Source organism: Schistocerca cancellata, chromosome 7 (assembly GCF_023864275.1).
Source record: "Schistocerca cancellata isolate TAMUIC-IGC-003103 chromosome 7, iqSchCanc2.1, whole genome shotgun sequence".
NCBI lineage: Eukaryota > Metazoa > Arthropoda > Insecta > Orthoptera > Acrididae > Schistocerca > Schistocerca cancellata.
Window position 1 is genome coordinate 306877354 of NC_064632.1, and position 12173 is coordinate 306889526.

A 12173-nucleotide genomic window follows, 5' to 3' on the forward strand; every position below is an offset into this window, starting at 1 on the left:
GTATGTATAGCTTAATCAGTAATAGATTTTCAAGATGGTAAATATTTGCACAAACATAGGAACTCTCGATATGCTTTTATGTAGTAAGTTGGATAATTCTGTTTGAAATAATATAACAGATTATACACTGAAGAGCCAAAGGAACTGGTACACCTAACTAATATTGTGTAGGTCCCTCACGAGCACACAGAAGTGCCACAACACAATGTGGCATGGACTCAACTAATGTCCAAAGTAGTGCTGGAGGGAACTGACACCATGGATCCAGCAGAGCTATCCATAAATCTATAAGAGTATGAGGGGTGGAGATCTCTTCTGAACAGCATGTTGCAAGACATCCCAGATATGCCCAATAATGTTCATGTATGGGGAGTTTGGTGTACAGTGGAAATGTTTAAACTCAGATGTTGCTGGAGCCACTCTGAAGCAGTTCTGGACCTGTGGGGTGTCGCATTGTCCTTCTGGAATTGCCAAAGTCTGTCAGAATGAACAATGGACATGAATGAATGGAGGTGATCAGTTATGTATGTGTTACCTGTCAGAGTCATATCTAGACATATCAGGGGTCCCATATCACTCTAACTTCACAACCACAACACCATTACAGAGCCTCCACCAGCTTGAAAAGTCCCCTGCCCACATGCAGGGTCCACGGATTCATGAGGTTGTCCCCATACCCATACATGTCCATGTACAATTTGAAACAAGACTCATCCGACCAGGCAACATATTTCCAGGCATCAACAGTAAAATGCCAGTATTGACAGGCCCAGGCAAGGCATAAAGCTTTGTGCTGTGCAGTCATCAAGGGTACACAAGTGCGTCTTCTGCTCCAAAAGCCCGTATTGATGATGTTATGTCGAATAGTTCACATTCTGACACTTGTTGATGGCCCCGTATTGAAATCTGCAGCAATTTGCAGAAGGGTTGCACTTCTGTCATGCTGAACGATTCTCTTCAGTCATCGTTGGTCCTGTTCTTGCAGGATCTTTTTCCATCTGCAGTAATGTTGGAGGTTTGATGTTTTACCAACTCCTGATATTCATGGTACACCTGTGAAATGGTCATATGGGAAAATCCCTACTTCATCACTACCTTGGAGATAATGTGTCCTATCACTCGTGCACCTGCTGTGACACCATGTTCAGACTCACTTAAATCTTGATAATCTGCCTCTGTAGCAGCAGTATCTGATCTAACAACTGCACCAGACCTTTGTTGTCTTATATAGGTATTGCTAACCACAGCAATGTATTCTGCCTGTTTACATCTCTGTATTTGAATACATGTGCCTATACCAGCTTCTTTGGCTCTTCAGTGCATATTATGTGCAATGTCCGACTTGTTACTCCAGATTTTCTAACACTATTATAGTGTTACCAGAAATATCAGCAGTGAAAGTAGATGTCCAAACCAAGAGGACACAGTCAACTTCAGATAATGAAAGGTAACACCAGAGAATAAAGTATGAAGTAGAAGCATAGGTTTTCTAACAACTGAGGCTGTAACTAACAATCCTCAAATTAGCAGGCAAAGAGGACTCACGAAAAAATGTGCTATCTCTCTTCATTATTTCTATCCTCTCACAATTACTGTTTATAATAGGTCTTTATATCTTTAAAATACATTGTCCACAGGAGAAACAACCCGATGTATTCTCTTGCTGTTTACAGATGCTGCCAGCACTTAAAATCTGTAGCACCCTTAAAACTGCTTCTGTATCTGAACTGGTTGGAGATTGTTTTACTTTTGTTGCAGTGCTGTCTTCATATGAATGTGTGCATTTTCTCTTATTTTCAGTTGATGAGATCTGTTGCACATAAACACTCATTTAATTCTAAAGTTACTGAAAGTGGCTACAAATGCATCAAAATATACGGCACTATCTTTATTTGCAAAAGTAACAATCTATGGTTGTTTTCTGTTTCATTACAGTTTCCTCTCACTTTGTTGTCTGTGCACCTTCTACAAAAATTCTGAAAGTTATTGTAACACAAAAATGAGAAGTCAGCTTTTCTACTATCTGAAAAATATACTTCATACCTACTATTTTACTTGTATTTCAGATTATTCTTTGTATGCAGGGGGTTCCAAAACTGCTCGTTCAAATTAATACAGGAGATGGAGAATATCAAAACAAATATATTTCATTATTGTATATGTAGTCCTTGATGGCAATTTCTGTTGCTAGAGATGATTTACACAGAAGGTAGTTTAGCATGCTGATTACAGTAATGATATTCACAGTAGCTGCTTGTATGCACAACCACTTGCCTGTATAAAAGCTGTACATTGTCAGATGTTGATTTTTGTGATCTTTTGAAGATTCCTGGTATTTCCACAATGGTACCAGCTTCAATGTCAATTCTAGTGACGAGGTCTTCTTCTGTTTACATGAAGATTTCATAGACCAGCTGCTTCATATGCCCTCAAAGGAAGAAATTCAGACATGTGAGGACAAGTAACTTTGGTAGCCAGGCCACAGGGCCACCTTGGCTCATCCATCAATTCCTGAAGGTGTCTCTCTGATGATTCATCACAGAAATGGGCTGGTGTCCCATCCAGCTGGAAGAATATCCTTTGCCTAACAATCAGAGGTACATTCTCCAGCAGTGCTGGCAACATGTCTTCCACAAATATGCACCCATTTAGGAGGTAATGGAAGAATGTATGGTCCAATTAACCTATCACCAAGAATGCTGGCACACACATTAACACTGAATCACTGTTGATGAGCATGAGATCAAGTACTTTGTGGATTCAAATGTGCACAAACAAGCAAACTGTGGATACCAAAACATCCTTCATGAGTAAACAAAGCCTCACTGGTGTACAGGCTATCAGTCAGAAATAACGGATGCAGGGCAGTCTGTTGTAAAAACCATTGTGCAAACTGCACACATTGGGGAAAATCTTCAGGTGCTAGTGCTGCCATGCACTGGAGATGGAAAGAATGAAGCTGCTGGTCATGTAACGTATTCCAGACAAAGCTCTCACACAGCAACCCATCCATTTCCATCCACTGACTCCTATACCAGATGCATTTCAGCATATGTAAACCACTCCATGTTCACTGTTGTACAATGCAGTAATGAGTGTGAACAAATCAGTGTGTTTGCAAGGAAGTCATCACTGTTGTCACAAAGTGGTGATTCTTGCAAATGAATCAGTTCATTTTCAGGCTGACCTCAGAGCAAATCATCCATACACAGAGCAGTTTTGGGGGTCAGCTCACATTATCATTACCAACACAACAACTTATGTCATCACTATTAACAAAATGTTGTTAACATTCGAAGCTGACTTCAGAGACCATACATATCTTATGTTCTCTATCTCCTATATTAATCCGAATGAATAGTTTCATAACACCCTGTATTTCATGAAATATTAAGCATAGTCCTCAAGCAACAAACATGGATAAATTTCACTCTTACTCCTGAACATTACCTATGACATGGTTTGACAATACATATAAATATGTCGCGCCAATGAGGTCGACACCAGCATCAATATGCGTTTGTCTTTGGACTCTGAGCATCGTCTTTGGACTCTGAGCATTGTCTTTGTGCTGTTCCGCCATGTTCAGTTCTTTGTGAGCCTTGCATGCGTTTAGGTGAATAAATGAACTACTGCAAAATGGGTGTTGTTTGGTGTAACCAACCCTCTCTCACCCTCTAACGGCTTTCGTTATGTTTTCTCGTCTATTCACCGAACAACTTGTTGGGTCGAGGCTGTCCCCCTCCCCAATATTAAGGCAGAAACTGTTGCTCGAGCTTTTGTCGAGTCATGGGTATTGCGTTTGGGATGTTCAGCTATCATCACAATTCAGACAATTTGAATCGGCCCTGTACAACGGGATATGTAACATTTGCAGCAGCCGGCGCATCCATACCACAGCATATCACCTGCAAAGTAACGGGCTAGTCAAGCGCTGGCACCGCACTTTCAAGGCAGCTCTTCGATGCCATGACTCTCTATGGATGGAGGCCCTTCCCCTTGTGCTACTCGGCATTTGTGCGATCTATAAGGAAGACCTCAAAGGCACAATAGCCATGCCCGAGGCAGGATTCGAAGCTGCGACCATAGCGGTCACGCGATTCCAGACTGTAGCGCCTAGAACCATTCGGCCACACCGGCCGGCCACAGGGAACAGGTGGTAGTGTCCAATGAAATCTGCTATGATAATAAGGTCAATAACGTTGATGACAGTGAAGATCCAGGAAATGTCCTGTTGCAGGCTGCAATTAAGGACGTGATGATGAACTCCGTATATAGCGATGATGGAATTATTCGCTACTATCGGGAGAATGGCTGAGCTGGCCCCAGCATTCTGTATGATTCATCTGTAGGAAGATAGAAAACTCAGAGCTGGTGTCTATGAGGAATGGTGTAGTGGAACAGATGTCCCATATGAATAGGTGTTGGGAGACCAAGTAGCAGACGGGCATGTGTAATGCCAGTGGTCACTCGCATTTGGGTGCCAAGAGCAGGGTTCTCTGCAGTACATGGTCTGGGCCGAAGTGTTTGGGATTCCAGCAGAGGTTGGCCCTATCGACATTGGCATGGCAGTTGGAGCTGTGGCATTGGTAGCAGTCATTGCACTGGTGACTGAGCCTGCAGGGGCTGTGTGGAGTTGGGCTGCAGTCTCTTGCAGCGTTTCCATGTCAGCACTGAGGTAGGTGACCATGCATATACTCCCACCTGTTGAGTGCTGTGCTGTGGGATGGCAGGGAGGGGCAGGGGCAGTGATATCATTAGTGGCACGTAGAGTGGTGAGGGTGAGCACGTGGTGGAGTCACTGGGCACGTGACGGCCAACTGGCTGTGCTGGGTGGGGTTGAGTTTGACACATGGTGGCAGCAGTCATTGGCAGGGACCCCAGTGTCCCATGCACCAACTTGGCAAGGCTGGCAGCACTGGTGAGGAATACGTCAGTGTGTGACACAACTGCTGTTTGTATTGGGGCTGGGAGGCGAGCCTGCCAGATCCTGTAAAGAAAACTGTCAGAGATCATGTGGCTCCATCACACTTCAGAGTTTGTGGAGGGATTGAGATGGTTGTTGGTTTCCACTCTGCATTTTGGAAAAGGTGAGTTGCGTCACAAGGCAGCACTGGAGTGTCTCATAGTGGTTGGTGGCTGGGGACAATTAGATGACACCACAGATATACATTGTGTATGTAGGCTCAAGCTGGCTTACCACCATGGTGAACTTTGTGGCATGTCCTGACAGAGTGGTGGCAGCACACAGTAGATTGAACAGTGGGACTTCAAGGCCGAGAAGATAAGCAGCAGCAGAGGCAGTGGTGTGGAGTCCAGCAGTCACACTGCCAAGAGTTTCATATGAATGTCAGTGTTTTAGCATTACAGTTCCATGAGGTACATGGTCATCTCAGTGATAATGTCAAGTGGTATTGGTGTGGCAGCTGCATACAGTGGGGTATTGGTTGTGCCAGTGGCAGAAGCCATTGGTCACTAACCTGCACAACAGGTGGCAAACACATGCAAAGGAATGAGTTCATGGAGCAAAGCACACTAGTGTCTGTAGCATGAGAACAGAAGTTGCTGGGTGCGCATGTATTGGAGTTGGAGAATGCATCTGATGGGTCGAGGTGGCCATTAATGTGCCAAAACAGAATATTAAGTTGAATGAGTTCATTGTTGGCTCACCAGTGTAGCAATGTTCTTTACTTTATTGAACTAAGTAACATGGAAAGTTACAAACCCATAAAGGCCATGACCGCATGTGGCTGGAGTAACACAGACAGTCTCAGGTTCAAAAATGTAAATCAGTCAATCACTTGAGATGAAAATGTACTAGCCAGGTGTGGCATGCTAGAAACGGCAGTGTCAGAAAAATTGTTGCCTCATCCCAGTGTGCACTGTATGATATCCTCACTTATGATACCCACACTAAGACATGTGAAGGGAAATTTAGAGTCTACACAAGAGTGTGACGTGAAAACAAATATACTCAGTGATTGCATGCCAGGCATAAGGGTAGCATGGCATGGCCATCTTGCAGTGTCACAAAAGCATTAGTGTCAGGTGCATCACCACGTGGCCAGTTCCTCATGGCACTGACATGGAGCAGCAACCAAAGTGGATGCTACAAGGAATGGACAAAGATTGTTGAAACTCAGCTGGTGGAAGCCTCACCAGTGGAAACTATTGTTCTGCAACAGTAATTAGCAACTACAGTGTTGAAATGTCCGGTCGTATGGTGAGATCGACGGCCCTGAACAGCAGTACTGCATGAACTGCCTTAGCAGACAGCCGTAGTGAATTGTGAGCATGCAGAACAGTTAGGACAGCTGTGTAGCAAAAAGACAACACACTTCCTTGCAATTTAGGTTTTTACAGGTTGGATTAAATAATGAAGATCTTGATTACTGTGTAAGTACAGTTAATTAAACATGCTTATGTAAAGAATATGAGCTCTGCTTGCTTACCTAAGATATCCCACAGAAAATACAGTGCTAGTCCAATCTGTAAAGGAGCAGACCAAATCATATTCAGATAGTTGGTAAGATTCATAAGTTTTTGGACATCCACTGACATCAAATTAACAATTTCTCCAACTGTTGATTCCTTTCTAGCTGAGCTTGACATACGAAGTGCCTATAAACATGACAAGAGATCAGCAAATGAGACTTTCAGATATAGTAAGTACACAGAAGAGGAATACCACAAATGTATAAGTGATCAGCTTGCTCAACAATAAGTGACTTTTTCTTCAACAGCATCAGATATAAAAATGGGTAAGTCCGAATGTTAATTTGTGTCTGGTCTTCTGCTTCTCCGATACCACTTCCCCTTCAGAAATATCATTTCTCTTTTATTTTGGAATATAGATTTTATGTAATTACATGTTAAGTCACATTTCCTAAGCCATCATCAGGCTTTCATTCTTCAATGGTAATCAATATGACTGAATTAGAATTCATTTACATCTTGAGGGAGAACTCTGTTAAGAGACCACATCTGCATGGCAGTCTGGATGAAATGGGACATTGTTGTGGCAGGACCCTCAGGTGGATGAGTCTGATAATTGATATAGACCCTAGACATGGCAATGGTCTGTTCCATCATGACATTGGTGGAGGACTGGAACCATAGTAAGATAAGCAAAGTCATTAACTCTTTCACCAGATTTATGAGTGAATTGATCTAAGGATAGTGAGTTAAGTTTGTGGGTAATTAATTTTTTAATGGAACTGAGGAGTGGATAGAATGTAGTACAAGAATGTGTCACATTGTCAGAAGAATGAGGAGCAAATAAAACTACATCCCTCAGCCTCACCCCCCCCCCCTTCTCCTCCACCATGCCCCTCCCCCAACACAACTGAATCATACACTCCACAGGGTCTCCATGTGACTTAAGTAGTCCCCCCCACCCCAGGGGAAGGCTTTCATCTTCACAAACTACTGTTAGAGTACTTTGTTGTCTCATCAACTGCTCAAGTTAATTTTGGTAGTCTTTCACAGTTCATGTCCTTCACAGCATTAACAACCAAAGAACCTGGTTGCCAGAAAAATTAAGATACTGTAATCATTTTGCAAAGTGCAACAATAAATAAGGTGGCTTTTCTCTGAACCCTCACAACATTTTTAATTCCAGCCAAAACATACACAGTTACTGCAGTTTTAATGTGCATTAACTACAAGAACTTTTATGTTTACCATCAACTGTCAATCCAAGATCTTAAACAAGATGAACATCTTAAGCAAGATGGAACCCACTCACTTAGACTTACTGAATCAAGATGCAGTAACTTTCACAACCTGTGCTTACATATTTTTTAAAATAGTTAGGTCTCATTTTATGTTCATTTATTTTAGTAAATTGCTATCCTTCATCATAAATTTACTCGCTTTCTCAGGGGTAATATGTAAGCATACATAAAAGTTAATGATATGTACGATGCTTTTGTTCTGCCCATGACATGCTTCACGTGGCAAATATCCTCAGCTTACACAACCAGCCCTTGTAGCTGTTTTCGTGTTTCCATTCCATATTGTCAGAACAAGGATGAATAAAACTGCAATATTTACAATAAAATTAATGTGAAAAATAAAATTTGCTAGTTAAAATTTTAAATTTTTACTCTGATTCATTTCTACTTTAACTGCTGTAAGTGTACATCACAGTTATAGTTAACCCCTTATCTCCATTATCCACTCACTTTTTCAGTGCAAACATACTCTCTCAAAATAAAGTACTGACAAATGAAATATAAAAAAGAAAATTCTGTCTTCTTACTTTTCTGTAAATTGCTGCTGTCATTGCAGTTCTGACACGGAGACCAACAATGGACATACGATGAAAGTACTGTGCCAGCACCAAAGTTTGCACCACTGCGGTTCCAAACATAAGACCTGCATAGGTGTATCCCTTCCACATAGGCTCATTTCCTTCCACAAAGGAGATGAGCAACCTGCAAAAACATCAAGCAAAATTGGAGAGAAAATTTAAATCAATAAATATTTAACCCTAGCATTGCATTTCAAATTGCAAAACACTGCTATGAAAACTTACACAAGAATGCAGACTATTTGTTGTGAGGTTGTAACAAACAGAGAATCACTCAGAGTTTAAAAAAATAACAACTTTAGGAAAAAATAGATTGCTATTCACCACAGAGAGAGGGCATTGTGTTGCAGATGGTTGCAACCAGCCATGTGTATGTAAGTTGTGCCTGTGTGAATGTGTGTGTGTGTGATTGTGTGTGTGTGTGTGTGTGTGTGTGTGCGTGTGTGTGTGTGTGTGTGTGTGTTGTTTCTATTTCAGATCAATTAAAGTTTTGTCCAAAAGCTTAATCATTTGGCAGTCTTTTCATTCTTTTCATTATAGCTATCTGAGACCCAACACCACCTATTTGAGGTGACTAGCAACCTATCCTTCTGATAATATGGTTGTCATGCCATCTTGGACTTTCAAAAGTTTAAAAACATGAATGTTAGGACAGTGTTAGCACAGTTCTCTAGGTTTGATTAAAATTACTTGGTAAGTGACTCTTAACACGTTTGAGCTCCATTTCTCAACTTGGAGGCCCCTTCTTCATATGTGAACTTTATGCTGTTGCCATTTCACCACAACAAAGTTGCAGCTTACAAGTGAACTTTGAGACTTATTTATTCACCATTGGCCATTTTGCATGAAACTGTTGTGAATTGTGGTTTATTCATCACAAGCCATACATTTGCAGTTCATATGGTTTGGGTACAGGAGACACATCCAGCATTTGCATTACAGTTGTGATGGTTTTCACAGTAACTTATAAGGATGTAATTACCACAAGCTTTTGGAGCCAGTGGCTGCTTCTTCTGGCAGAAGAACTGAGGGATAAGGAAGAGAGGTGAAGGAAAATGACTAGAGAGGTTTAGAGAAAGAGGTTCAGTTTACAAAAGTCACCCATCGGATCAGAGGAGACTTACCAGATGGCCTGAGAAGGAAAGACTGATTGTTGGAGACTGCACAGGATGAGATTTGAAAACCTGGGACCTTAAAGGTGGGAGACAGAGTAATATGCAAGACAGAGATCACTACTAAAAAATCATGCATGAGTTAATAAGAGTGAAAAGCTAAATGCATTGTAACAGAGGTTTGAGGGGGAACTTCAAAAAATATACAAATTAGAAAATGAAAGATGTAGAAAACTGAAAAGGAGTGAAGAAAGGTATAATTACTGTAAATAAATGCTGAGATGGATGGAATTAACGTAAATTAAGATCAGATGGATGGCAAGAACCTAGGACATGTTATAGTGCTAGTTCCCACCTGTGTAGTTCTGAGGAAACTGGTGTCAGGGGAAGAATCCAGATGGCGCATGTGTTGAAACAGGCACCAGGGTCATGTCTGTCATGTTGTACAACATGCTCTGCAACAGGATATTGTGTGTTGAGTGTGTACCCCATTTGTCTATGCCCATTCAATGTAAAAGACTGAACAATGTTTACACAACAGCAGGTATATGACATGTGTCATTTCACAGGTGGTTCTCCCTTTGATAGTATATGTTTTGCCAGGTACAGGACTGGAACAGGTGGTGGTAGGAGGGTGCATAGGGCAAGTCTTTCACCAGGGATGGTCACAGGGATAGGAGCCATAAGGGCAGGGAGGTGGGTGCAGAAGGAGCATAAGGTATGACAAGGAGATTGTGGAGACTGGGAGGACAATGAAGAGCTATTCTAGATGTGGTGGGCAAAATCTCAAACAGAATGGATCTCATTTCAGGGCATGATTTTAGGGAATGATAAAATGCCCACCACACCTAGAATAGCTCTCAATTGCCCTCCCAGTCTCATAATATCCTTGTCTTACCCTGTTCTCCTTCTGCACCCATCTCTCTACCCTATGGCTCCTACCCCTGTGACTGTCACTGATGCAAGACTTGTCCTATGCACCCTCCTATCACCATCTATTCCAGCCCTGTAACTGGCAAAACATATACTATCAAACGCAGTGAAACAGTACATGTCATATACCAGCTGTTATGTGAACACTGTTCAGCCTTTTACATCAGCATGGCTACCACCCAGTTACCCGTCAGGATGAATGGGCATAGGCGGAGGATGTATACAGGCAACACACAATATCCTGTTGCAGAGCATGTTGTACAACATGACAGTCATGACCTCAGTGTCTGTTTCAGCACACGTGCCATCTGGATTCTTCCCCCAGATACCAGTTTCCTCATAACTCTGCAGGTGGAAACTAGCACTACAACATGCCCTAGGTCCTTGTCATCCATCTGATCTTAATTTACGTTAATTCCTTCCATCTCAGCATTTATTTACAGTAATTAAACCTTTCTTAACTCCATTTCAGTTTTCTACATCTTTCATTTTCTGACTTGTTTAATTTTTACCGTTCCCCCTCCCACCCCTGTTACATACAATGCATTTAGCTTTTCACTCTTATTAATTCATGCATGATGTGTTAGTAGTAATCTCTGTCTTGCATATTACTCTGTCTTCCACCTTTAAGATCTCAGATTTTCAAACTTTTCCACTGCAGTCCCCAGCAATCAGTCATTCCTTCTCATGAAATCTGGTAAGTCTCCCCTGATCTGTTGGGTGACTTTTGTAAACTGTACCCCTTTCCTTAAACCTCTCAAGTCCTTTTTCTTCAACCCTCTTCCTTCCCCTTCAACTCTTCTTCCAGAAGAAGGAGCCACTGACTCCTAAAGCTTTTGAAAGTTAAATGCTTTTGTATGTGTGTTCCATGGTGCCACTTGGTGAGTAGATTTTATTATCTGTCCATTTACATTATGTAATTAATGGGATATGTAACAAGTTGTATGCAGCTCAAGTAATCAATTTCTTCTCCATAAATTGATCCACTGAGTAACAGCATTTCAGCATCAGTACCTTGTAAAGCTATCTTTCCTGATTCAATTTATCATAGATTTTCATTGCCATATATACACTATGTGATCAAAAGTATCCAAACACCCCCAAAAAATATGTTTTTCATATTAGATGCATTGTCCTGCCACATACTGCCATGTACTTCATATCAGCAACCTCAGCAGTCATTAGACATTGTGAGAGAGCAGAATGGGGCACTCCGCAGAACTCAACTGACTTCAAACATGGCAGGTGATTGGGTGTCACTTGTGTTATATACCTATATGTGAGATTTCCACACTCCTAAACATCCCTAGGTCCACTGTTTCTGATGTGATAGTGAAGTGGAAACGTGAAGGGATGCATACTGCACAAAAGCGTACAGGCTGACCTTGTCTGCTGACTGACAGAGACAGCCGACATTTGAAGAGGGTTGTAATGTGTAATAGGCAGACATCTATTGAGGTCATCACACAGGAATTCCAAACTGCATCAGGATCTACTGCAAGTACTATGGCAGTTAAGTAGGAGGTGAGAAAATTGATTTCATGGTTGAGCGGCTGCTCATAAGCTACACATCATGGCAGTAAATGCCAAACAATGCCTCGCTTGGTGTAAGCAGCATAAACATTGGATGACTGAACAGTGGAAAAACTGTGTGGAGTTACAAATCATGGTACACAATGTGGTTATCCAATGGCAGGGTGTGGGTATGATGAATGCTCGGTGAACATCATCTGCCAGTGTATGTAGTCCCAACAGTAAAATTTGGAGATGGTGGTATTATGGTGTGGTCATGTTTTTTATGGAGTGGGCTTGCA

General features: G+C 41.7%; 1 protein-coding gene across 1 annotated transcript in view; it reads right to left on the reverse strand.

The window, feature by feature from the left end:
• Positions 1-12173, reverse strand: part of LOC126092472 (multidrug resistance-associated protein 1-like) — a 409434-nt gene that overhangs the window by 232073 nt on the left and 165188 nt on the right. The window contains exons 10-11 of the mRNA XM_049908086.1: positions 8264-8438; positions 6453-6621 (exon numbers count right to left, since the gene is read on the reverse strand). Coding sequence (XP_049764043.1) covers positions 6453-6621; positions 8264-8438 — 344 coding nt within the window. The remainder of the gene's footprint in view (positions 1-6452; positions 6622-8263; positions 8439-12173) is intronic.